General features: G+C 48.9%; 1 protein-coding gene and 1 non-coding gene across 14 annotated transcripts; one reads left to right on the top strand and one right to left on the bottom strand.

Moving 5' to 3' along the window:
- Positions 1–258: 258 nt before the first annotated feature.
- Positions 259–26,971, bottom strand: PPRC1 (PPARG related coactivator 1). Of its 13 annotated transcripts, none has more exons than XM_086377390.1 (15): positions 25,924–26,971; positions 24,198–24,303; positions 10,378–10,566; positions 9,743–9,889; positions 9,531–9,623; positions 6,504–9,408; positions 6,160–6,213; positions 5,282–5,339; positions 4,436–4,506; positions 2,742–3,465; positions 1,619–1,768; positions 1,444–1,510; positions 1,199–1,320; positions 806–957; positions 259–513 (listed from the first exon to the last, which is right to left on the bottom strand). In XM_086377390.1, exons 1-15 carry the CDS (start codon positions 26,265–26,267, stop codon positions 410–412), a joined length of 5,286 nt encoding a protein of 1,761 aa, XP_086233516.1. In that variant the 5' UTR covers positions 26,268–26,971; the 3' UTR covers positions 259–409. The 13 variants fall into 13 exon arrangements, 10 of the variants coding, with proteins under 10 accessions (XP_086233516.1, XP_086233517.1, XP_086233521.1 ...); XM_086377391.1 differs by having other exon boundaries at positions 4,436–4,503; XM_086377395.1 differs by having other exon boundaries at positions 24,611–26,929.
- LOC147344221 (small nucleolar RNA SNORD22) lies at positions 15,223–15,338 on the top strand. Its single transcript, XR_015155910.1, has one exon. It is a non-coding gene; the product is annotated as a small nucleolar RNA SNORD22 (small nucleolar RNA).
- Positions 26,972–26,986: the final 15 nt, after the last annotated feature.

Raw genomic sequence — 26,986 nt, 5'->3', positions numbered from 1 at the left:
CCAGTAGGATTCAGCACCTAACCGAAGAGGGGTCCTAGGAATCAAATGGAAGTAGGAATGTCCCTGTTGGGTTCAGAGAGGAAAAGTGATTTCTCTGGCACCAGCACCATAGAAAAAAGCACAACAGCACTTGGCAGTTCTCTCTAGTTCATGTTTATTAGTCTGCACTGGGGGAACCCCTCAACCCCATCCATCTTACACAGGAATGCAAGTTAATGTGTTTCAAAGCCTATTATAAAAAACAAATACCACTTAAAATCTGATGTATTACATTTTTATTTCACTTTTTTCCATTTCTTTAGAAAACAGTCATCTCCTCGCTAGCAGCTCTCTCCCCTAGACTGGGGGAGGGGAATGGAGGAGGTTGGGCACCTCCAAAGAAAAGGGGATGGGGGAGAAGGGCCCAGGGTTACCTCCTGAGGTTCTTCTGGGCCTGTTTCAATAATGTGTCAAAGTCAAGAGAATCAAATTTGCTCTTTACAGGAGCAGGGTCAAAGTCTTCCCGGTTGGAGTCTACAAAGGTAGAGAGAGACAAACATCAAGGTCTCTTTGAGTACACCTCCCAACCACAGGGTCCTCAAATGGCCAGCTACCTCTCTTATCTATAATGGATGGAGCTAAAATCTCCTGAATTTTAAGTCAAAAGATAGGAAAGCCCCCATTTCTCCTCTCATCCTACCCTTTAAGCCCTTCATGTGTCACAGGAAGACAAGTCTGTCTTACTAAACCCCCTTCTCAAAAGGCTGGGGACTCTTCCAGGGAGGAGATGGAGTATACCAAAGGCTCAGGGCCTCCCTCCACTCACCAAGATCAGAATAGCTTCTCTTGCAGAACTGCCTGCGGCCCCCAAAGCAGAGATCAAAGGGCTGTTCATCAGCCTGCCTCAGCTTGTGGCCACTCTCGATGGCTGCAAATGCCTCCTCGGCATAGCGGTAAGTGACGAAGCCATAGTTGTCACTGGAAGGGAGGGTGAGACAGAGGCTGAGATGGCTATTTGGGCACATGCCATGGAGAAGAGACAGCTCCCCAGGGTACAGGGACTGGAGAGATTCTTCTCATTCCCCAAATGGCCAACCCTCTAACTGTAGAGATGAAGGTGTCCTACACTGCCCAGCACACCAGAGCAATCAGGAAAGACAAAGCACTGAGACAGATAACGGGACAGGAAGGACATCCTGACCTTAGGGCCCAACCTCACCCTTGGACACGGAAGTGGATGGTGCACTCCTCAATCTCCCCAAAAACAGAGAATCTCTGTTTCAGCTCTGACCGAGTCATGCGGCCAGGTATCTTCCCAATGAAGACCACTCTTCTTTCTTCCTATGTTGGGTCAAGGAAAATTAACACACCATGAGCCAAAGCCATAGCTGCAGATGGCTCTGTGAGCTCATGTCATGGCTCAGGGACAAGCCCTCTCCTCCTAGGACCTGTTCCTCTACTCACTATTGCACGCTCCTTCTGCAGAACTCTCTGCCTTTGGTAATGGTCGTGTGAACGATAAGAACTGTACCTGCCAAGAGAAAAAGGTGCTGTCAGCCCCCTAGATATTAGACAGCTCAAGTCTCAACTCTTAGGCTCTTGCACCCCAAATGTACCAACTCCCTGAAAACATACTCACCGCCGCCTCCTGTCACTTCTCCGGCGAGGAGATGGAGAGCGGGACCGGCTTCGGGAACTAGATGATGAGGAGGAGGAAGATGAGGAGGAAGATGAGGAGGAGGAAGAGGAAGAGCATCTCCGGGAACGTCCAGAGGAACTGCAACTGGACCTAGAGAACAAAAGATCACACAGAAATGATGGGAGGAGTACAGGTATCATCCACTTACCTCACCTTGGCCCCAGCCCCGCCTCCCTGTCAGGAAGCTCAGGACCAAAGGCAGAGAAAAGCAGAGGAGGTACAGAAGAAAAGCAAACTGAGAACCTTGTGAACTTTACATGTTCTAGAGTATCTGGGCATTGATCTTATTTATTGTCAATTATGCAATTAAAAAGAATATCTAACAAGTCAGAAAGAATAAAAACAATAGAGACTCAGAAATAAAGGGCTGGGCCCTAGGTATTACAACAAGCCGGGGGATCGGGGGTGTAAGGGAGAAGTGGGAGGGCGGGCAGGCCCATGTCTCTGGAATCCTGCTCGCCTCATGTCTCACAGGAGTACTATGATTATGGCATAAGGGGAGGTGACTGTGCTAGATCTGTAGTAGATGACATACCTGAAGATAAGCTTCACCATCAAAAACCAAGAATTCTTCACTGATGAAGTGCAAAAATTTGGGTCTATTATAGAGAAAAAGGTACTCCCAAAAATATGAGGCCACAATGACACCCAAAGGACACCAGACTCTTTCCTCAACAGATGATTAAAGGAAGGATTATTTGCCATTAACAACCCACTAGCCCACCATCCCACATCTACCGGAAAAATACAAGAAATAAGGACTGATACAGTGCAAAGGAATCAACATGGTCAAGACCAAACCCTAACGGTTTCTCCCAAGGCAGGTCTCTAGGAAGCAGGAGATCTCAGAGATATCCCAATCTCTAACAGGGGACAGAAGCTATCTTTTCACAGCTTGCCTCCTTCAAATCCAGGAAAAGGGAAGAAGACAAAAGCCAAAGACAGAAATAGAAAAGCCTTAGTGCCTGAAAGTTCATCAAACTCAATGTGCAAAAGCTTTCAGAGTAAGCCAGAGGAGAGAACCTCCAAAGTGGAGAGAACCTAACAGGCCATCAGAGCTCACCTTCGCCACCTCTTGTGTGGGGGGGAGAGGGACCGGGACCGGGATCGGGATGAGGAAGACGACGATGAGGATGAGGAGGAAGATGCTTCGCTGGTCCGGGTGGACCCAGAGCTCACAGAACGGCTGCTGCGGCCACGGCGGCCTTGCCAGCCCCGGCTTGGGGGGCTGGCTGACCTGCAGGCTTTTCGATAACAGCGCACTGACTGCTGCTTGGCTGAGGGATCAGGGAGAGTCCTAGTGTTCGTGTCATTCCGGCAGGGTGAGGCCTCAGGGGATAGCAAGGCAGACGGGGCAAGGCAAGGAGTTTGGGGATCTGCCTGCTCTTTGCTAGTCCTGTGATCAAGTGGCTTCTGGGAGGCAGCTGTGCCTGGAGGCACAGAGGTGACTGAGCCCAGGGACAAGACAGGCTTGATGGTGATATCCTGATGGCGTTTGACGTTCCATCGGGAGCCCACCTCTGGAATGACTAGGGCAGGCGTCTTTTTTGGGGGGGTCCTGCTCCGAACACAATAGTCATGGTCCCCAGAGCCCACATGGACTGGACTAGGGCCACGGACCCCTTCGTGGAGGCGGGCTGCAGCTGGATGTTTGGCCTCTGTAACTCCTTCAGGCTTCAGGGTTCCCTCCTGGGCGGTGGACTTAGGAGATTTGGCTTTGGCCAGCAGAGAGACAGCAGCCAGGGGCTTCCATAACTGATGGGGAGGGGTAGCTGGAGGGGTGAGCCCTGTGAGGGGAGGGAGGATGGAGATAGCAGGATGAGATCCGATTCTACACTTCTGAACACTGTGTATACAGGCTCCAGAGACTCCCACTTCATTTCACAAAGTGTACTAACACTGATCAGCAGCCCAACTTCTCCCACTGTTACAACTGCTCCGTCCCATGAGCTCCCCATCTTGGAGACCAGCAACAGAAACCCAACTAGCTAGAGTCCTCCTGAACCTCTCATTGCCCAAACCCAGCTGGTGGCCAGGTCCTGTCTGTTCTACCTCTTCCTTCTTAGACTCACCCCCTGACCATGGCACTGACTGACTTCCTGGCTGCATTTTCCCTGAACTCATGTAATCATCTAATAATCTCCTACCTCGAGCAACACACCTGTCCACCTGTCTTCTACATTCCCGCTGGAGGAAGCACTCTAAAACCAAACTGGTAAGGCTTTTTCAATTGCTTCTTCAACGTACAATATCAAGTCCAACCAGCTTAACATGGCCAAGTTCCCATAACTTGGCCTCCTACTTAACACCCCAGCTTTCTCTCTTCTGAGCTCTGCCCACCACCCTGATCAGCCACTACACTCCAGCCAAAACGAACCACTCACCATTTCCCAAAACATACCAATACCAGGCTGGCTCTGTTTCTTCAGTTCACTCAAGCTGTTCCAACAACCTCAAATGCCCCTGGTGTCAGGGATTTTCTCAAGCCTCCAATTTGAGGATTACCTTCTGTATAACCCTGTTCTGACAGTCCCTCTTCAGACCCCACTGTAAACCAAATGGGTTTCTTTGACACACAACCTCTGATACTCGACGTGCTCATCTGTTTACACATCTGCCCCCTGGACTGTGAGAACCTCGAGGACGACGATCAGATTTCCGTATCCCCAACATCTACACACACTTACTGCAGAGCGGGCTCTACAAACATTTGCTGCTTAAACTAATCAAAGGCAGAGTTCCCCACCCTGAACCCACCTGCCACGTTGGCCAGTTCTGGGGCTTGTAACCGGTCTAGGGGCCTCTTCTCCTGGGGAGTGTCAACGCTGCTGGCGGGGGGAAAAGGGAAAGCCTGGTTCATTGCCTCCTCAACATCTGCTTTCCTCATGAAGCAACAGGAAAGGGGGACGTGCAGAGAGGAATGGGGGCACAAACTGTCCCAATCATTCTCCTCCAGCACAAAAAGGGTCTTAGTGACTGAACTTTATGTAAGTTGGGTCTCAGCTCTGTCCAATTTCTGGAGGCAGGCTGACTATGACCTTGATACCCCCCACCTCCTCCAAGCCAGGAGCCTCTTGTGCCCAGCTCAAACCAACCCAAAATCAATGTGGAGGAAAATATGCTTGGCAGAAGAGGACGGGGTATCATGAACATGGGGGAAAAAAAAAAAAAAGGCCTCTTGGTACTGGAAGATTGGGGAACAAGGAGGTCCAGGACACCTGTGTCCTCCAAGGAGTCAGGGAGCCCTAGCCATGAACATCCTCCCCCATTTTTTCTTATAACATCAGCAGTGTTTTGAGCAACCTTAAAGCCTGTTAAATAAAGGAAAGAAACCCCCAAAAACACAACTCGCCAGAACATAAAAGGCATCACCATTTGAAACCCCAGACTGGAATCAGCCAGAGGATGGTTCATATATGTCCTCCTATGTATCACCCAAGACAATGCTCAGTAGTGATGGGCTGAGCTGAGGGTGTGAAACAGGGAAAGACTTTAGAGCTGACTAAATGTCCCTTAACAGAGGCATCCAGTTGACAGTCCTGGAGCGCCGGCCGGCTGCTGACCAACAGCTGTAGGGTAACTCACTCATGTCCCCATACTTACCCTGAGTTTCCTACAGCCAGGCTGTCAGCAGGAGCCGGGGGAGGGCACTCCTTTTTGGCTGCAAAGAAACCATACTAGTTAAAAGCCCAACCAGATGTTCCATACTGAAGAGGCACAGAAACGCTGGCTTTAAGACGCAAAGGAGGAAAATCCATTTTGCCTACATACTCCATTGGGGTCTCCCCAAAGAAATCCATTCTCCTCCAGTGGGTACCCAAAAACTATTTTTAATTATGTCTCTTCTGCTTAAAAACAAGCACACACTCCACCGAATCTGAGACGGAGTCCCAACTCCTAAGTCTAGCATTCCAGATTCTATATAATCCACCTTATTAACTTGCTAGTCTTATAAGCTACTCTTGATCTACACTTGTACTTTGCCTTGTTCTACAGATACCTATTGTCAATTCAGGAGTCATTTCTGCAGATTCCTCTCCCCAGTCAGATCATAAGCTCCTTGAGAACACGACATAGCATCATCCTCTGCAGCACCTAGATCCACACTTGTACTGAGAAGCTGAACTAGCCACTGCCTTTCAAATACACCATATGTGACCTTTCCTGCACCTCTGCCTTTATTCACCACATGCAGGCTCTCTGAATTCCTGTCTTCCAAGGCTCAGCTGGAGAACTAATTCCCTCTAGAAAAATGTCCCCAATTTACTTGGATCTCCCCATCCATCCACTCTTTATAGTTCTTGTCATGCTGTACCCTCTCCCTGGCTTGGACTGCCATCAATGGGATTGTCTTCCCATTCCAATTAGGGGGCCACTCTAGTGGCAGAGACTCCCCTTCTCCCTCCTCCCAGTTTAAGCAACTACAGGGCTGGGCCCAAAAGAAACATCAACAAAAAGGGTTACAAAAAGGGTTTCCTCACCTTCTGATTTCTCAAATTGCTCCAGCAGACTGGACAGGTCCGACGCCTCAATTCCTGTGGAAGCACACAACACAGGATTGGAAACCTACCCCTATCCACTGAGCACACAGGTCCCAAAACTTCCAAAACACCTCGCTTCTCTCCTTATGCACCCCCTGTCCATTGTGATAAATAAACCAGGGGAGCCACACTCCCAGAGAAAGAGAATCAAACCAACCAGACTTTTCTCTCTCAAGAATTCTAACAAAGGCCAGCCCCATCGAGGCTTATCCTGTTTTATGGAAGACACTCCTCACACAATTCCCACGCCATTCTTCACACCAACTGAACTGTGTGGCACTCACCAATCTCACTGATGAAAGCCTGCACCACGGCCTCAGGACCCTGGGTACGTGGGGTAGGTAGAAAGGACAGTTTCCTTAGACGGGCTGGGTGGACAACAGGCAGTTTGGTGGTAGTGCTCTGCCTTGGTGCCGGTGTGGGAACAGCCTTGTCAACAGGAGAGGGTGGTTTCTCCTTGGGCCTAGTCTCCTGCAGCTCAGGCTTTAGCCTCTCTGATGCAGGCTCCTCAACAGCCACATTCTCAGCAGACACACACGGTGGAGCCTTGATCCGCGGGCTGTGCACCGGGGAGGATGCCCTGTGCTTCAGATGGGGAGATGCAGGCACTGGCTTGACCTCCACCTTGGTGGGCTCTGTCTGTGGAGCTCCCTGGCCAGCTGCCCCAAGACTGAGGGGAGGAGCCATTGGCACAGCTGGCACACTTTCAGGAGAGCCAGCTGGGATGCCACCAGGCTCCACCTTGGGTGGGGGGACAGCTCTTCCAACTGAGGTTAGAGGCAATGGAGGTGGAGGAACAGCAGGCCAGAATGGAGGGTGTTGCAGCCCTGGGCCCCATCCCAAGGGCCCGTAGGTACAGTTGGAATTATAAGGTGGGACTGGGGCAGGAGGAGGTACCCAAGGCACATTGCAAGTGGGGGGCACAGCAAAGGCACCTGGAGTACCAGACACTAGGGGCACCGTTGGTGGGGGGGGCAGGCAAGGATAGCCAGAAGGGGACACGGGAGGATAACAAGGCCAGGGTGGCACAGAGGCATAGTGAGTATAGGGATCAGGTGGCACTGGCCCCAGAGACATCGGAACACTAGGAGGCTGCAGGGGTGGTGGGGGCAGATTGGGCACAGCTTGCCCATTTGTGGGAAGGGGCAGCGCAGGAGTCATGCCCAGCCCACCCGTGGGAAAAGGCAGAGCAGTGGGCATTTTGGGGGGCATGGGCTGCACAGCAGGAGGTAGCGGTCGTGCTGGCAGCAGTTTCTCTTGGGATGGCACCTGCTCAGTAGGAGCTGAGGCCATAGGTTTGGTCGCAGGTGGCTCAGGACTAGGGGAGGCAGGGCTGGGGCCCACAGACCCAAAGCAAGCCTCAGGAGCCGCCTCAGGACTTCTCTGTGGAGCTGTCTTCTTGGCTGGGGCTAGAGGGATGACAAGACAAGGGATGTCTGCCAGCCCTGTGGGAGTTTCTGGGAGGCTGGGCCACTTCCCAGCTGGAGGCTGAGGGGTCCTCTCTTCGGCCTCTGGCTGGCGCTGCTGCCTTCGTCGCCGGTACTCAGACAGGCTAAGAGGCCGAGGCCTGACTTCCTGGGTTGTGGTACTGGTACCAGTTTCTCCCTTCAGAGGACCTATAACCTCCCTGACTTCAGGACTGTTGGCCTTTGGGGGCTCTGAAGACTCTGATTCCAGGAGGAGCTGGGCACCTGGATTCCTCTGGGCTGATGATACTGCACCACGTCTGGGATCAGTTGGCCTAGACTTAACTAGTACAGGGTCAACTGGAGACAGGTCATTGGGAACAGAGTCAACCTGTACTGACTTGACCAGGACAGCGTCAACTGGAGACAAGTTGTCTGAGATGGGAACAACCACTGTAGGGTCAGCTGCTGCTGAGTCAGCCAGGACTGGATCAGCTGGGAGGGGTTCAACCAGCTCTGAGTTCGCTGAAGCAATGTTAGTCAGCACAGGGTCAACAGGTTCAGTGTCAGTCGCAGTGGGACCAGGGTCAACTACAGTGGAATCAGCTTCAAGAGAGTCAAGTGGCATGGGGTCAGCTTGAGCAGAGTCAACCAGTGAGAGATGCGTTGAAACAGGGTTGGCTTGGATAGGGTCAACCAGGCTGGGGCAGAGGTCTACAGGATCTTCTTTAGCAGGACTAGCTTGCTCAGTACTGCTCTCCAAGTTCGCAGAGCTGGGTTTCTCTAAGGCAGCTGCCCAGGCCCGAGCCCAAGCCCGGGGCTTCCCTCTACCATGGGGAGGCCCAACCTCTCTTTGAAGGTCCTCTTGAGGCAGGCTGCCTCCCTGAGAGGTCACCTCTGGAACAGCTGTAGACTGCCCACGAGAGGCCGACCTCAGCCTCCTGGTGTAGCCCTCTGCACAGGCAGCTGGCTGCTCCTTGCTCTTCTTCCTCCTGCCCTTTCGAGCCCTCTGGGAACTTAGCGTGGCGTTGGCTGGTGGGTTCTGAGGCCCCTTGGGCGCCACTGGCTCCATGACCTCCCTGGGCTCCAACATGGAGGCTGCCTCCAACTTTTCCTTTGAGTCCAGTGACAAGCCCTCATCCTCAGGGCAGAGGGTTTCCTTGGGAACAGCAACCTCTGTCTCCACCTCTAGTGATGGCATGAGCAGCTGCAAGGCTGGACTGACCTCTAGTGTGTCATCCAGGAGCACAGGCTGGGGGCCAGCAGGGATCTGTCGCACCACAACTGGGATCTCCAGGTCATTGCCAGCTGTGGCCGCCTGACCCACAATCTCCAGCACCACACAATCCTCAGGCAGTGTCAAGTCATCTGGCTGCTCCTGAAGCTCATCCTCGAGCGCCGTCAGGTGGGTGAGGTTGGGTAGGCAGTACGGGTGCATGGCCCGCACCAGCTCACTCAAGGAGGAGATGCTCTCGTCTCCAGCTGCCTGTACTGCCATCTCTGCTGCTGCTGCTGTTTTCTCTTCCTCCTCAGGACAGGCTAGGTGCATGGGGAAGTCCGGGATGCTGCTCACAGAGTTGTTAAGCTCCCCAGCAAGCATCTCACTGCTGAAGCCAGCCAGTTCCTCCTCTTCCTCCCCATCACTACGCTGCTGGGGAGGAGGGGACTGGCCCCAGCGGGTTCTTGACCTTGGGGGTCTCCAACTAGGAAGCTTAGGGGAGGAGGTCTCCAAGAAGGAAGGTGGAGAGAAGTCCCAAGGGGGATCTGCGAGCGCCATCTCAACCTACAGGATAGAAAACAAGACATAGACGTTTTCTCCAGGAATATATTTTTCAGGCCTGTCCCCACATATTCCTCCCCCCCGGGAGTCTATGAGGCTCCCTAGGGCAGGCTTGCCCCACTTACTCTACTACTGCCTGTGCTGGGCCCCAGTGGGTCAGTTGGGGTGATGAGGTCACGTTCTGGGGGTGTCCGAGAGAGGCTGAGCAACCTGTGCAGCTAAAAGGGAGAAAAAGACCTGAGATGAGTCTGTGTTTCAGAACTTGATGAGTAGGCCCACGGATGCGGTTCTAACCTTTGCACCAACCACACACCTCTTCCCCGTGTCCCACACTTACAGAGGAGCCCTCCCGAGGTGACACGAGCAGCTCCGAGTCAGGAATGCTGTCAAATGGAGATAGGTTCTCAGAATCTGCATTGTCCAAGATCTCCGTCAGAGCTGTGAGCAGTGACACTTCATTCTGGTCCTCCAGAGATAATCTGCTCTGTTCAGGAAAGACAATAGGAAGGTACCACCACCATCCTAACCAAGCCACTGAGAAAGACTAGATGCCAGAAGAATCCCTCTCCTGGGCTCAATTCAGCTAAATTTGCCAGAAAGAGACACGAGTACCAGGGAGCATGGGTTCCAATCTCATTTACTACCATCCACCACTTCTCTAGTATCAAGAGACCTGTCAAAATTGAGTCTTGAGTTTGTTTCATACTCTCTCCACCCTCAGTTAAGATGTGGGATGTTCAGTAGACAGCCCTTGACTAAGCTGGAACTGGACTCAAGACAAAGATTAGAACCCTCTGGACATTTAAGTCAGGGGCCCAGGCAGGGAGAAAGGCTGTGGACTATATCAAGTCTTCCATGGCATACTTTTACCTGGGACACAGCCCATGTCTCACCTAGAAATAAAAACACACTTCAAGGACTCAGGTTGAGTATCCAGGAATCAAGATTCTGGAAGTCATAGCCCCAGCTCACCTCTCCAAGGCTACCAAAATCTTCAATGAGGGAGATGAGAGAGGCATCCATATAGCTGTGCATGGTCCCCAGCAGCGCCCCATCCTGCAGTATCAGCTCCTCCATCTCCAGGTCCTTGTCCCTCAAACAGGGGCCCAGCCGAGACAGACTGACAAAGCCAGAATCATCGCCCTCCTCCTGCAGCAGTGCCTGGGGCAAAAAAGGATAAGGTTAGAAAGGCCCCCTGGGCAGCTATTGACACACTCTGTAAACCAGGTGCCCAGCCCTCCGCCAGTGGCCTCGGACTCAGCAGGAGCCCCACTACAGCCACGCCTCTGGACTTGCTGGGCAAAAAAAAGTTAGACTCCATCTAGAAATACTTGGAGCCCGCGAAATTGATAAATCGGGGAGTAAAAACCTCAAAAATACCAAGATTGTTCCGAAGAGTCATCTGCCGGCAATGATGAAGACAGATATTCTGAGGAACACACCGAAGGACAGGAGGTCAGCAAGCCAGCGATTCCAGCGACAACCAGCTTACCTCCCTCAAATCCCACTTACGCCTCTGTTCTCTGCTTAGCTCAAATCCTAATCTCAACCACCATGAGTGATAGTCACATTTATTTCCAATTTCTGTGCTGAAGGCACTATAGTGTGTCACCCAACCTCTCAAAGGTAGTTGCAAGGGAAAAGTCTCTTCCCTGCCCAGTCAGAGCAAAAGAAGAGAAAGCTTGATTCTGTGGACAGGCAAGCCCCACCCCATCTCTTCCCTGAGAAGGAGCAACATCTTCAGCCTCGTCAGGCAGGGAGCCGCCAGCCCAGGCCTGTCAAAGAGTGTGGGTGTGGGCAGGGCTAGAAGTGCCTGGAAGGGCTGGGGAGGGCAGGGCTAGAAGTGCCTGGAAGGGCTGGGGAGGCCAGGGGTAGAGTTATCTCCCCTAAAAGAAACTATAGATGATGCAAAGGCCGGAGAAGAGGAACAAAAGTGGACGAGCCAGTCTCCCCTCTCCTCTGGCAGCAAAGGGAAACTCGGTACCTCTTCCAAAAGAAAAAAAGCAACAGGTGTGATGCACCCTCCCTACCTTCCCAATCAAGCCAGAGTTACAATTCCCAATGAGAGGAGAGGATACCTAGGGACACTTAGGAGGCCAGGCCTCCCAAAGATGAAGAGAAAGGTGGCAGGTTTTAGGCACTCACTCCTCCCAGGCCTTCACAATCCTATAATTACAAATAGCACCTGAATAGCACCTGCCTCAGCAAACACTTCTAGGTGAGCAAAAAGGCTGCACCTCAACTTGCCTTGCCACCTACCTGACCCAGCCATTAAGCTGGAATCCCAAGATGATGCCCCAGCTTTACGAACCACTCGTCACCACTTCCATCTGACAGGTACTGGAAACCCAGTCAGAGAACACCCTCTTCATCTGACCTCACCCATCCCTCCCCCCAACCCCCAAACAGCACAGCTCCCAGGGTACCAAGGATCATGGAGGGGCTAAGCCCAGGCTAAGAGTGTTAGCCACCAGCATCTCTTAACTTTAATAACCACCCCCAACTGGTTTTCCCACAGCCAGACTGTCCCTGCAGGGTTCAAAATCAGCTACAAACTTGAAAATACACATTTGATCCTTGAGACCCTCCCTAGTCCTGTCCAAGGGTATTTTCCTGCTCTCAGCATTAGGTTTAAGTCCTTCAGTGGATTACAGTGGTCCTGGTATCACCCACCAGACTCCTCCAGGGTGTCTTCTCTCACCACTCTCTCTGGCCACACCAGACATACAGGTTTCTCCAATAAGCCATGTTCTCTCCCACCTCAAGGCCTTCACCCACTATTCCCTGGGAGGAAAGCTCCTCCTTCCCCCTCCCCCACAGTCTCACTTTAAAATGTCTGTTCCCAGACCCTGCAAGGTAAATTACTACTGCTGATTATATAATATAATGCACTTTCCTTTTGTCTCCCTCATCATCATTTATTGTCTAACGTGATAAAGACATAGGATCCTGGAGGACAGCGGCCATGTGTGATTTACCACAATATCCCATGTTTGAATATAATGGAATCTCAATACCTGGCTAACTGGACTAGCTTCCACATATTCATCTTTGTGTGTATTTGTGGTGAACAATCTCTCCATGAGACCTTCTCCAATTCCAAATAACCACCTAACTTGGATTACAGTTGGATCATAGATCCTTCCTGCCTCTCCCCCAAAGGGGTGGGGTGGGCAGCACCAGCCCCACAGCATGTGGCCTCTGAGAAAATAAGAGAAGAGGGGGTGGGCAGCTTCCAAGTTAGCCCCAGAAGCCATCTTCCCCCTCCAAGGCCTGAATTGCTCTGCTAGAACTGATATTACCCGGCAGCCTGCAGCCCAACTCCCACCTAGAAACCGAAAAAAAAAAAAAAAAGGCTTTCAAGGACTCAGCTTAATTGCTTGAGAAAGATAACAGTTCAAACTAAGTCTTGCCCACCTCCACTCTGGGTGGGAACTTTTAAGAAGCCCTGTTGAAGAGTAGGACGATAAAGAACTGAAGACCAAGAAAAAAAGATTATGACAGAATTCCCCCCCCACTCAATAAACGTTCAACTAGTGTTGAATAGTTCTCAAATCGCCTCCAACTTTTGTCATCCCCAGAAAAAATTCCAGAAAAGCTTAAACACAAACCATCTCAATTCATATATCAATTCACAGAACAGGCCTTAGCTGCCTTCTCCAGAGATGTTGGAGGAAAAGCGAGGAAGTGAGGATTCCCTTTCTTTACCTAAGCCTGCCACATGTAAATGTTGATACCTCCCATACCCCTTGAATTAGGAGGCAGGACTACAAGCAAACAAAACGCCAGCGCCTGTGACTCACAAGCCACCCTAAGCCGGTCGGACAGAAGCCGCCACTAGCTCACTCCACAGCCCTTCAACCTCAGCCCTCTTCCCTTCCCAACACACTCCGCCATCAGCAGGACTACACGCACATCTGGAAAGTCCTTCACCATCCGTCGTAGAGAGGCGAAGCGGGCCAAAGCAAAAGGAAAAAACTCCTTCAAGGTTCTGAGCAAAGTTGATTCCAGCAGTCCCAACCTTCCTTCCCAGTCAGGGGCCCCCAGCGCCGATCGGAGATGGCGGGACCGGCTGAGACACACCCAGTTCCCGGCAGTGCGGCTCCAGCGCCGAAACCAGGTGCCGGGTAGCCTGGAGCGGGAGCCACGTGGACATCCCCTCCCCGCCCCCACGTGGACCCGCGGCCCCCCCGCCCCCGGCCCAACCCACGTGGGTGCCGGGGCCGCCTAGAGGGGGAGGGGAAGCAGACAAGTTCTCCCGGGAAAATCACTCCCCCCACCCCACGTGGCTCCGAAAAGGCACTGCGGCGCGGTGCTAGAGGCACCCGCGACTCAGCATCCTTAGAGGAAGGTCTTACTCTATTACTCTTAAGTCTGAATGGTTGATCACCCCCATACACATGCGCCAGGTTTCCGACACCCGGCTCTGCCCCTCCACCGTTCCGGAGCAATGGCCATAAGGATCCTGCTTCTGCCAGCACATCCCCCAGCAAACGACCGAGACCCACTCGGTCCAACCAGTCTCGCGCAGCCACCCGGCATCGACTCCCGAACGCTTCTTCCCTTTCCTGTGGCGTCCACGTGTCACCGCCCGGCACACGCCGCTTTGCAGCCAGCCACGGGCCGCCCGCTAGTCTCTCACCTGCTCCCCGCCACTCACACCGCCCACGGTGCCATATGGTGCTTGGCTCCGACTCCCCCAGCCGCTGCTGCGCACTCCACCACCAGGGTCGGGGCCGGGGCCCCCACTCGCAGGCGGCGCGACTCCGTCTCTCCGTCCCCGGCGCGCCGCCATCTTGGCCCCTGAACACCCAGCGCAGCTCTAATCGCCGGCGCCGCCTCGCCCAGCCGATTGTGGGAAGGGAACTACAACTCCCGAGAGACCATGCAAGACTACGGATCCCAGAAGACTGAGCGGTGATATCGATTTGCACCCGGGAAGACGGCACTGGCCTCGCGAGGGAGCCTGGGAGTAGTAGTCGCATTCAGCAGAGCCTGAGGGGCACGTGGTACAGGCATTCGGTAATGCACGATTTTGTGTTGCGCTTGAGGACCTAGTTTCGGAGCGCGAAGGAGATATTTACCTTTTGCTCATCTTTTTATTTTCTTAATCTGCCCAACTGTCGGAGCGCCCTCTTTGTCTGACGTTTTACCTGCTGCTCGTTCCTTTTGCCTTAGTCCAAGTAGGCCTGTGTTTTGAAACAGCACCCCCTCGTGGGCACGCGCACTTCAAGAGCTAAATCTCACCTGCTACACTGCAGCAGGGTAATTTGTTTAATTTTGTTCAGTTGCCCAGACTTGTCCGACTCTTTGCGACCCCATGGACTGCAGCACGCCAGGCACAAATTTAATCTTAAAACACCACATTATCGGCGTCGGCTCTGAGCTACTCTCAGAGCCCCACGCTGGCACCTCATTGCCAAATTTAGTGCCTGCTATTGCAGATCATCTTGTTATCCTCCAAAGACAACAAGCATTCTCCTGCTTTTGTTTTTCTCTGTGGAAAACTTGAGCGTCAAAACATCTTTGATGCTCTGTTTTATCTTGGAAAGCCTTTTTGGTCATCCCAGCCAAACTCGAGCCCTCCCTGAATTTCTACAGTCCAAAACTATTATTTACTCATTTGGCATTTAGAATCTCCTTCATATTGTTTTCCTGTTTTTAAGTTTTGTATTACAGAAGTTTAAAATTCATTTCAAAGAGTACAAAACTGTTGAAGTAAGATACTTGGCCTCCAAATTACAACCCCCAGATTTAAACCTTGTCACCTTTGGGATATATTCAGCCACACTTTCTGTGATTATAAAAATGTATAGGTCCTAGTGAAGAAGCATTCAAGCATTACTTTCTGTCCTAGTCCCAGAGTTTGTAAAGGTGAGCCCACTGGGGCCGGCTGGAGACGAGAAAAGTTTGTTCCAGAAGGAACTGAGGAATCATAAGGACTTCTAAACATGGGAAAGGGGGCAATAAATTATTTGTTAAAAATCAGTTGTATGTTATTTTTCAGGCCTGAAGAAAAAGCCTGTATAATGAAATCTAACTCTTGGAGAACACCAAAAAGGAATTTTCAAGTTATTTTTTATACAACCTAGCTGTTCTAACTAGCATATAATCATTTCAGCCTCTCTAAATAAAAGAGGTTTGTTCTAGTTTGGTTTGGTTTTGGCCATGCTAAGTGGCTTGGGGGATATTAGTTCTCCAACCAGGGACTGAACCTGGGCCCTCCCACAGTGAGAACTTAGAGTCCTAATCACTGGAATCACCTGACCACCAGGAAACTCCCCTAAGGGTTTTCCCTAAAAATAAGTGTTAGGGATAATATATTAGTCCATAGTTTGTTCCAGAAGGAACTGAGGGAACATAAGGACTTCTAAACATGGGAAACAGAGGAATAAATTATTTTCAAAAATCAGTTGTATTTTTTTCCAATTTTTAATCAATTCATTAACCAATATTTACTGAGATCTGAGTACCAGCTCCATTAAATGAATATATCATTATTTAAATGAATATTTGGGCTTCCCTTGTGGCTCAGCTGGTAAAGAATCCACCTGCAAATGAATATATAATTTAATATAATTATCATTATTTAAATTTTATTTGTGATTCCTAGTTTTTCACTATTACAAATTAAGTTACAGTGAATATTCTTATACATATATCTTTCCTTGTTTTTTGCCATGGTATCTTAGTTCCCTGACCAGGGATGGAACCCAGCCTAGCAGTAAAGCTGCAAGTCCTAACCACTGGACTGCTGGGGAATTCTTCCCTCACCTTTTTTATTTTTTGCATATTTGTACACTCTTTCTATGAAATAGTTTCCTTTAAAGAAGTTTGCTAAGTTAAAGGCTATATATGTGAAAGTTTTAGTCGCTTCGTGGTGTCTGACTCTTTGTGATCCCATAGACTATAGCCTGCCAGGCTCCTCTGTCCATGGAATTCTTCAGGCAAGAAAACTGGAGTGGGTAGCCATTCCCTTCTACAGGGGATCTTCCCAACCCAGGGATGGAACCCAGGTCTCCTGCATTGGAGGCAGATTCTTTACCGTCTGCGCCATCAGGGAAGCCCCATATATATGTATATACATTTAAAATGTCAGTTCATTTCAGTTCAGTCACTCAATCATGTCCGACTCTTTTTGACCCCATGAATTGCAGCACGCCAGGCCTCCCTGTCTATCACCAACTCCCAGAGTTCACTCAAACTCACGTCCATCAAGTTGGTGATGCCATCCAGCCATCTCATCCTCTGCCGTCCCCTTCTCCTCCCACCCCAAATCCCTCCCAGCATCAGGGTCTTTTCCAATGAGTCAACTCTTCTCATGAGGTGGCCAAAGTATTGGAGTTTCAGCTTCAGCATCATTCCTTCCAAAGAAATCCCAGGGCTGATCTCCTTGCAGTCCAAGGGACTCTCAAGAGTCTTCTCCAACACCATAGTTCAAAAGCATCAATTCTTTGGCGCTCAGCTTTCTTCACAGTCCAACTCTCACATCCATACATGACCACTGGAAAAACCATAGCCTTGACTAGACGGACCTTTGTTGGCAAAGTAATATCTCTGCTTTTCAATATACTATCTGCTGCTGCTGCTAAGTCGCTTCAGCCGTGTCCGACTCTGTGCAACCCCATAGACGGCAGCCCACCAGGCTCCACCGTCCCTGGTATTCTCCAGGCAAGAACACTGGAGTGGGTTGCCATTTCCTTCTCCAATGCAGGAAAGTGAAAAGTGAAAGTGAAGTCGCTCAGTTGTGTCCGACTCAAAGCGACCCCATGGACTGCAGCCTACCAGGCTCCTCCATCCATGGGATTTTCCAGGCAAGAGTACTGGAGTGGGGTGCCATTGCCCTGGTCATAACTTTGCTTCCAAGGAGTAAGCGTTTTTTAATTTCATGGCTGCAATCACCATCCGCAGTGATTTTGGAGCCCCCCAAAATAAAGTCTGACACAGTTTCCCCGTCTATTTCCCATGAAGTGATGGGACCAGATGCCATGATCTTCGTTTTCTGAATGTTGAGCTTTAAGCCAACTTTTTCACTCTCTTCTTTCACTTTCATCAAGAGGCTTTTTAGTTCCTCTTCACTTTCTGCCATAAGGGTGGTGTCATCTGCATATCTGAGGTTACTGATATTTCTCCCAGCAATCTTGATTCCAGCTTGTGTTTCTTCCAGCCCAGCATTTCTCATGATGTACTCTGCATATAAATTAAATAAGCAGGGTGACAATATACAGCCTTGACGTACTCCTTTTCCTATTTGGAACCAGTCTGTTGTTCCATGTCCAGTTCCAAGTGTTGCTTCCTGACCTGCATATAGGTTTCTCAAGAGGCAGGTCAGGTAGTCTGGTATTCCCATCTCTTTCAGAATTTTCCACAGTTTGTTGTGATCCACACAGTCAGTGGCTTTGGCATAGTCAATAAAGCAGAAATAGATGTTTTTCTGGAACTCTCTTGCTTTTTCGATGATCCAGCAGATGTTGGCAATTTGATCTCTGGTTCCTCTGCCTTTTCTAAAACCAGCTTGAACGTCTGGAAGTTCACGGTTCACGTATCGCTGAAGCCTGGCTTGGAGAATTTTGAGCATTACTTTACTAGCGTGTGAGATGAGTGCAATTATGCTGTAGTTTGAGCATTCTTTGGCATTGCCTTTCTTTGGGATTGGAATGAAAACTGACCTTTTCCAGTCCTGTGGCCATTGCTGAGTTTTCCAAATTTGCTGGCATATTGAGTGTAGCACTTTCACAGCATCATCTTCCACGATTTGAAATAGCTCAACTGGAATTCCATCACCTCCATTAGCTTTGTTCGTAGTGATGCTTGCTAAGGCCCACTTGACTTCGAATTCCAGGATGTCTGGCTCTCGGTGAGTGATCACACCATCATGATTATCTGGGTTGTGAAGATCTTTTTTGTACAGTTCTTCTGTGTATTCTTGCCACCTCTTAATATATTCTGCTTCTGTTAGGTCCATGCCATTTCTGTCCTTTATCGAGCCCATCTTTGCATGAAATAGTCCCTTGGTATCTCTAATTTTCTTGAAGAGATCGCTAGTCTTTCCCATTCTGTTGTTTTCCTCTATTTCTTTGCATTGATCGCTGAGGAAGGCTTTCTTATGTCTCCTTGCTATTCTTTGGAACTCTGCATTCAGATGCTTATATCTTTTTCTCCTTTGCTTTTCACTTCTCTTCTTTTCACAGCTATTTGTAAGGCCTCCTCAGACAGCCATTTTGCTTTTTGCATTTCTTTTTCTTGGGGATGGTCTTGATCCCTGTCTCCTGTACAATGTCACAAACCTCCGTCCATAGTTCATCAGGCGCTCTATCAGATCTAGTCCCTCAAATCTATTTCTCACTTCTACTGTATAATCATAAGGGATTTGATTTAGGTCATACCTGAATGGTCTAGTGGTTTTCCCTACTTTCTTCAATTTCAGTCTGAATTTAGCAATAAGAAGTTCATGATGAAGCCACAGTCAGCTCCCGGTCTTGTTTTTGCTGACTGTATAGAGCTTCTCCATCTTTGGCTGCAAAAAATATAATCAATCTGATTTTGTTGTTGACCATCTGGTGATGTCCATGTGTAGAGTCTTCTCTTGTGTTGTTGGAAGAGGGTGTTTGCTACGACCAGTGTGTTCTCTTGGCAAAACTCTATTAGCCTTTGCCCTGCTTCATTCTGTACTCCAAGGCCAAATTTGCCTGTTACTCCAGGTGTTTCTTGACTTCCTACGTTTGCATTCCAGTCCCCTATAATGAAAAGGACATCTTTTTTGGGTGTTAGTTCTAAAAGGTCTTGTAGGTCTTCATAAAATTGTTCAACTTCAGCTTCTTCAGCGTTACTGGTTGGGGCATAGGCTTGGATTACTGTGATATTGAATGGTTTGCCTTGGAAACGAAGAGAGATCATTCTGTCATTTTTGAGATTGCATCCAAGTACTGCATTTTGGACTCTTTTGTTGGCCATGATGGCTCCTCCATTTCTTCTAAGGGATTCCTGCCCACAGTCATAGATATAATGGTCATCTGAGTTAAATTCACCCATTCCGGTCCATTTTAGTTCACTGATTCCTAGAATGTCGACGTTCACTCTTGCCATCTCCTGTTTGACCATTTCCAATTTGCCTTGATTCATGGACCTAACATTCCACATTCCTATGCAATATTGCTCTTTACAGTATTGGACCTTGCTTCTATCACCAGTCACATCCACAACTGGGTATTGTTTGGACATTGTCAAATTGCCCTTTAGGAAGGCTGTATTAATACATATTCCCAGCTAGTTCCCTGGCAAGTCCAGTGGTTGGACTCCACACTTCCACCGCTGGGAACACCGGTTCTATCCCTGGTTGGTTGGGAAACTAAGATCCCACATGCCACATGGTTCAGCCCAAATATTTTAAAACTAAAAAATAACACATATTCCCACAAAAAAAAGTCATGAAAGGAGAGGCTCTCTCATTATGGACTGAATTATATTCATTGTTCCCTCCACCACCACGGGCAAAATTTATGTTGAAGGGCTTCACACCCAATATGTTTGGAGACAGAGCCTTTAAGAAGGTAATTAAGGGTAAATGACATCATAAAAGTGGGGGTCTAATCCACTAGGTCCAGTGTCAGAAGAGAAAGAGACACCTGAAAGCCAGGGCACGAGGTCTCACTAAAAACCAGCCTTGCCAGCTGACTGATCTTGAACTTCCAACTTCTAGAGCTGTAAGAAAATAAATTTCTATTCTTTAAGCCACTTAGTCTGTGGTGTCCTGTTATGGAAGCCTGGAAAGACTCATACAACTTCCTTTCAGTTAGTTTCTTATTACTCTTTTGGGTGAAGTGAATCTGTTCTGGCAACAATAAAGTTTATTTCCAATAAACTTGGAAATAATTTGCCAATAAGAAATCAGTAAGAACCAATACAGGGTGCACAATTCTTCCTCTTTAGAAGAAACATCCTCTAATAGATGCGCTGCAAATGCTGGTGATTTGGGCACTAATTATGGTCAATATTATGATGATAAGGCTTTGGGAAGATTAATGTTTTTTAAAAAAGTAGAAAGTTGTGCCCTTTTTGCTTTATTTAGCATCTGATAAAACAATATTTACCTACATAGGGTGTACGCATGGAATATACTAAAAGAGATAAGAATGTATCTCTCCAGTACCACCTAGACAGGGGTGTTGTGGCTACTAGTCTCTTTGGCAGGCTACTAGTCTCCTGGCCAAGGGCCAGGAAGGAAGACCTCAGAGACACTGGCCGCCAAACACTGGGTGCCCAATTCCATCTTTGCCTGACTCCATGTTCAATAGAGACTCATCTGAGTATAATAATTGACTTCCTGTATCATTCTCTATGGGGATAAAGTGTGTTGATCAAGTGAGACAAAATGCCCCATTCACATAACATCTATTTCTCAATGTGAATTAACAAGTCAGCATTCTGGTTTTATTGAATGCCTACTATGTGCCAGGCACTGTTTTAGGCACTGGAGATACAGGAATGACAAAATAGACCAACACACATGAAAAACAGCCTCCCTAACAAAGCTCACATTCTAGTGGGGAGACAATCTCCAAGTAAATGAAGAGTCAAAATAATTTCAGAGCGCCAGAAGTGCTGTCAGAAAATAAATGGAATGGGACTTCCCTGGTGGTCCAGTGATTTAGACTCCATGCTCCCAGTGCAGGGGGCACAGGTTCGATCCCTGATTGTGAACTAAGATCCTGTAGGTCGAGCGTGGAGCCAAAAAGAGAGAAAGAGAATTAAATAAATGGGATGGAGAGTGTGAAAGATAAGAGGGGGTAATTTTTTTTTTTTTACATGGTGTGCTCATGTAAGGAAGAGAACATATTTGAAGTAAGACATGAACCACAAAAAAGACCTAGCCATTCAAAGAGCATTCTGTGATAAGAAGAAAAGTCAGTGCGTGGGCTCTCAAGTGAGAACACATTTTTTTGTGTTCAAAAGGAAAACTAGTTTAACTAAGGAGTTCTAGAAAAGAGACAGAGTAATACCAAGATAATGCTTCATGTGTATTTAATTTGTGTGAGTCAGTCTCCTGAACCTGATGAATTCTGATTCACTTCCTAAATTGAACCTCCAGACCTATAAACACTGAGCACCAGACCTGGTCTCATTGAAAACCCCCAGGATGGCTTCCAATAATCTTGTCTCCTGTCATTCACACTTTTTTTTTTTTTAAATTTATTTGGCTGCACTGGATCTTTCTTGTGGCATGCCGGATTTTTTTGGATTTTTTTTTTTAATTGCTGCATGAGGGATCTAGACCCCTGACTGGGGATTGAACCCAGGCGTTCTGCACTGGGAGCACCGAGTCTTAGCCACTGAACCAGAGGGTGAAATCCCTATTCATACTTTTATGTAGTTCTCTGCCGTAACTGTATCAGAATTGGTCTGTGTGACCAATAATATAAGGAAGAAGTGATGATATATTACTTTCAGTAGAAGTGTCAGTCGCGTCCAACTCTTTGCAAACCCATGGACTGTAGCCCACCAGGCTCCTCTGTCCATGGAATTCTCCAGGCAAGAATACTAGAGAGTGGGTACCCATTTCCTTCTCCAGAGGATCCTCCCAACCCAGGGATTGAATCCAGGTCTCCCACATTGCAGGTGGATTCTTTATCAGCTGAGCCACAGGGAAGCCCAAGAATACTGAAGTGGTAGACAACAAATTTCGTTATTCTAAGATGCTAAAGTTGAGGGTATCTTGTTGCATAGTAGTAGATAATTAATATGCCTGGTTTATAGTTACTCTTTCAGGGAGATGCAAACTTTCAGGCAATATCCCTTTTAGTGCTTTATTTTTAGACCCAAACAACCCACCTGTGAGGAATGGTTTACAGTCCTCAGCTTGCTGTCTCCTTGCAATATCCCTAGGAGGATTTTTTTAAAGTAGGGATATTATTGTCCCCATTCTGCTGCGGAAGAAGTTGAGGCTAAGAGAGGGTTAAACAGTATGCCCAGGGGCACAGTGAGTAGTTGTACATTATGTTTTCTTTGGTTCCTCTGTTCCTAACAACCTATCCTCCACTGTACTAAGCAGTTGCTTATGGAAAGAGAGATGAATGAATAGGTTTCAACCCATTTGGTGAGAATGCTCTGAAGGGGTAGGGACCCTTTCTGAAGGAAGTATTCCCAAATATTGGCATGCATAAGAACCACCTGAGGCACTTTTTTAAAATTCAGATTCTCGTAGATCCCCTTTCTCCAGAGGTAAGGTTTCCTGCTAAGGAGGATGGGGCCTTCTACATATTTAACAGATTTCCTAAGAGTTTCATATACTTTAAGTAACTGTTTTAGCAGAGAAAGAGATGGTAGTGGTAAATGGTCACAGTGATGGTAAATGGACAAGAAGGGAAGGAGTCATGTGTTGGAGCTGGGAAAGACAAATCCTATCAGAATTCTTATAATCATTTGATAAATATTATATGACATATCAGGCTATAGGCACCTTGTTAGGTGCTGGGGACAGAGACATCAATAAGACATATCATTACCATTTTGATGGAAAAGCAGATTCACCCTTGAAAGAAAGAGGAATGTTGGGGCTTCCCTGGTGTCTCAGTGGTAAAGAATCTGTCTGTCAATGCAGGAGACACAGGGTTCAATCCCTGATCTGGGAAGATTCCACATGCTGCAGAGCAACTAAGCCCATGTGCCACAACCATCAAGCCTCTGCTCTACAGCCTGGGAACCACAACTACTGAAGCCTGGGTACCCTAAGGCCCATGCTCTGCAACAAGAGAAGCCAACCCAGTGAGAAGTCCACATATCGCAACTAGAGAGTAGACCCGGCTCACAGCAATTAGAAAAAAGCCCGCACAGCAACGAAGACCCAGCACAACCCCCAAAAAGAGCAATACCAATGAGTATTTGAGGGAGTTTCAGGGGTAAAAGAAATGTGGGAGAAAACAGACAAGGCTAAGATAAGGTCAGGAAAAGGAGTTGGATGGGACAGGTTCTAGGAACTGCAAGAAGCCAGGAACTCACCTGTCCTAAGGCCAGTCTAGCCCACTGCTTCTGCTGTTTGCCTGTCTGTGGGGCTCATCTCTTCATTTCTTAGCACCCCACCTCTTCTGAGCACCTCCCACTTTGCTTCATCCCCATGTCCAGAGTCCATCTTGCACTAATGACTGGTATTAAAAAATACTGGTGAGCTTCCCTGGTGGCACAATGGTAAAGAATCCTCCTGCCAATGCAGGAAACAAGGGTTTGATCCTTGATCCAGGAGGATCCCACATGCCCCAGAGCAACTAAGCCATGTGCACAACTATTGAGCCTGTGCTCTAGAGCCCGGAAGTCGCAACTACCCATTTGGTGTCCTAGAGCTCCTGCTCTGCAACAAGAGAAGTTACCACAAGACTGTGCACCTCAACTAGAGAGTAGCCCCACTTGCTACACCTAGAGAAAAGCCCTTACAGCAACAAATGCCCAGCACAACCAATAAATAGAATTTTTTTAAAATATAAAGATTAAAAAATAAAAATACTGGCATGCCACTGAATTATTATTATTTTTTTTTTTTGCCAAGCCACATGTGGAATCTCAGTTCCTGGACCAAAAATGGAACTTGTGCCCCTGCAGTGGAAGCACAGAATCTTAACCACGGGACTACCAGGGAAGTCCCTGAATAATTCACTTTAAAATAGTTAATTTATGTCATGTGATTTCACCTCAAAAAAAGAAAATACTGGGTGCTCAAATCCATCCATCCAAATCAGCTAAGCCTGCCACCCTCAAGGACCTTGTCATTAAGGACCTTCCACATAGACTCACTGCCTTCCTACCAGGGTTATCTGCCAGGCATCTGTGGGTTCTCCTTCCATCTTTGCAACACAATTTCCAGAGATGCTCCAATGATGTTTCCCTCTTCTTCCCCAGGTCTGGTCCAAACTAGAAGAAAAGCAGAAAAGAGCACTGGGTCAAGTACTTGTTAGGTTTGTGACCTGAGGCAAGGTACAGTTACTTAACCTCCCTTAGCATGGTTCCTCAAGGAGATGAAACTACTTAATCACCCGTTGAACAGTATTGAGATATTTTCATAAAAGAAACAGGATCAATAGATCAGCTGGAATGGGACTGAGAGTGGTACCTTCCCAGAGGAGGTGAAAGTATAACTGAGGTTCAAAGGAGACATTAACTAGTTAGTAGGCAAAGAAGAGGGAGAAGAATGTTTTACAGAAAGTTTGAATTTATTAACCTTTCTGAATCTGTTTTCTTGCTTGTTTAATGGAACACCACTTTCTTCCAAAGGTCATCATGAAAAGTAAATGAGATTTCAGGTGTGAAACACCTAGCACAGTACGGGGCACACACTGTATACTCCACAAATGCTGTTTTTCTTCTTCTCTGCCTTCTGCCTTCCACCTATGCAGTCTAGAAGGGAACTTTAGGTTCAGAGGAGGCAAAGTCCCCTATAGGGCGGGTTATAAGCCCCTTTGTCCACTCAGGTGATTGGTGATAACCATGGAATCTGGCCAAGCTAGTTGTTTGGAATGAGTGGCCTTAGGGGTAAGTGGTTACAGGATTGTGCGAATCCATCCCTGGTGGCTCAGAGGATAAAGAATCTGCAAAGCGGGAGATTTAGGTTCAATCCCTCGGTCAGGAAGATCCCCTGAAGGGAATGGCTACCCACTCCAGTATTCTTGCCTGGAAAATCCCATGGACAGAGGAGCCTGGTATGCTACAGTCCATTGGGTTGCAAAGACTTGGACACAACTGAGTGACTAACACACAGGGAGTGAAAGGGGTCAACACAATCCAGCCCACTTCTGAAACTTTTCAAATAACAGATAACCTCAAAGAAAGCAGAAAGGAGCTAATGTATATCGAGTACTGACTACATGGCTGGTATTGGGCTAGATGACTGGGCATACACGGTCTCATTTAATTCCCACCAAGCCACGGAAACCAAGTAATTTTCTAGTGAGGGGTAAAGCTGGAATTCCAAATGAGGTATCCAAAATTCCAGGCTAAGGTTATATTACTTTAGGTTCCCTTTACTCCCTATAGTGCTGACCTCTGCCCTAGGGAATGTGGGGAGGAGGTGGACACAGGCAAGGGATGCTGCCAAAGAAATAATTGAGGATAGCTTCAGTCACATCCCTTTGCAGGGTTCTATCTGCAACCTCCCCGTCCCCGCCCCTACACACACACACTTTGCCCTCCCGAGGGTGGATATAGGGAAAGCTAGGGGTGGGGGAATCCAAAGTGGATGGAATGCTGAAGTTAGAGAGGCTTCACTTACAGCTCCCTTCCCCCACCCTCTCCTAAGCACAGGGCAGGGGATACCCATCTCCTGGTTGGTTCTCTTTTCATCCCTAAGATTCTGCATCTGCCCTTAGCTTCACTTCCTGCTCCCTCAGCAAAAGCTAAGGGGTCTCATAAACACTTAAGCCTCCACATCTGTAACCCTCCCCCAGCCAGTCAAACCAGCTGTGCAGACTCTGGGCAGGGGTGAGGGAACCTTCACTATCAATCCCCACCCAAGTAACAAAATGAAGGAGGACCCACCGCCCAGTCCGAGCCAGAAGCCTAGGAAGGGGACACCGCCCAGGTCCCCAGCATCTACTGCTGGAACCCACTATGAAGCTTAAGGAAAAAGAATCTAGCAGCTGGGGACCCCCTCCCAGAAGGGAGGGGGCCAACTCTCTCTTCCAGACGGCTCCCCTCTCCTCCCTCCTCCCAGCTAATAGGTATTTCCTGTTTATGAGGCAGCTAAGGCTGGGCTTTTGGGAAGGGGTGGAGATGGAGGCCCCCCCACCCCCACTCCAGGCTGTGTTGGGGAATCCTTGAGGATTGAAGGTTGGGAGGCTCCTCCCTGAAGAAGGAGTGTTCCTCACGATGACCATCCACATCACCCCACCCCCTCCAACAGAGGCCCCGGCTCCTGCGGGCAAGGGGCAATGGAGGGGTCTGCTTCCTGTCCTCCCCAGTCTCCGAGGCCCTCAAAAGGAAAGCGGCTTCCAGGAGAAGTTGGGGTGGGAGGGAAGCTGAGACTGGATGGAGAAAGGGGGGAAGGGAGGAGAGCATCTTGACTGATGAGTCAGAGTCTGCAAGGGTAGAGGACGGCCTGCAGACTCCCCCTCCCCAGTCCAACCTGGCAGTCATTCCGCTGCTCCCCTCTTCCCAGCAAAACACAGATCCCAGGCAATTAGGCGAGGGAGGGGGCCGGGACCTCACCTAATTAACCCTTTAGCTCCAGTCCCAACTGGTTTAGCAGGCAAGGTAGGGGTAGTTAATATGGGGGGGGGGGGTAAGAGAGAAATTTAGGGGTTGCTACTCGAATTAGGATAATACTGCTTCCCCACCCGCATTGTAATGGGGGCGCATAACCTGGGCCGTCCAGATTAAAAGTGGGGTTTCTGCAGAGAGCCTGGACTGGGGGATTGGCAGTCCGGTTTCCCTCCCTGAGCTCGGCCGGGGGTGGAGAGAGCTACACCTCACAGCCCACCCTGGCTCCGCCTCCCCCAGTCCTGGCTCCCGCTCCGGCTCCGGCTCCTCTACTCTCCCAATTCGGCGGCGCCCGGAGGACGAACGCCCTGCGTGAGGCTTCGCCTCCTCTCCCTCCCCCTCG

The sequence above is a fragment of the Bos grunniens genome, chromosome 26 (genome assembly GCF_055505025.1).
Source record: "Bos grunniens cultivar Pamir isolate PY7600 chromosome 26, Bosgru_T2T1.0, whole genome shotgun sequence".
Lineage (NCBI taxonomy): Eukaryota > Metazoa > Chordata > Mammalia > Artiodactyla > Bovidae > Bos > Bos grunniens.
The sequence above is the reverse complement of the archived record's forward strand: the minus strand, read 5'-3'. Positions and strand labels throughout refer to the sequence as shown.

Excerpts from the sequence above, each read along its gene's own strand:
- PPRC1 (XM_086377390.1), bottom strand. The coding sequence starts at position 26,267 with ATGTGGATGGTCATCGTGAGGAACACTCCTTCTTCAGGGAGGAGCCTC. Across the intron at positions 9,890-10,377 it reads ATTTTGGTAGCCTTGGAGAG|AGCAGATTATCTCTGGAGGA; the intron begins GTGAGCTGGGGC and ends TTTCCTGAACAG. Across the intron at positions 958-1,198 it reads ATCCACTTCCGTGTCCAAGG|TGACAACTATGGCTTCGTCA; the intron begins GTGAGGTTGGGC and ends CCTCCCTTCCAG.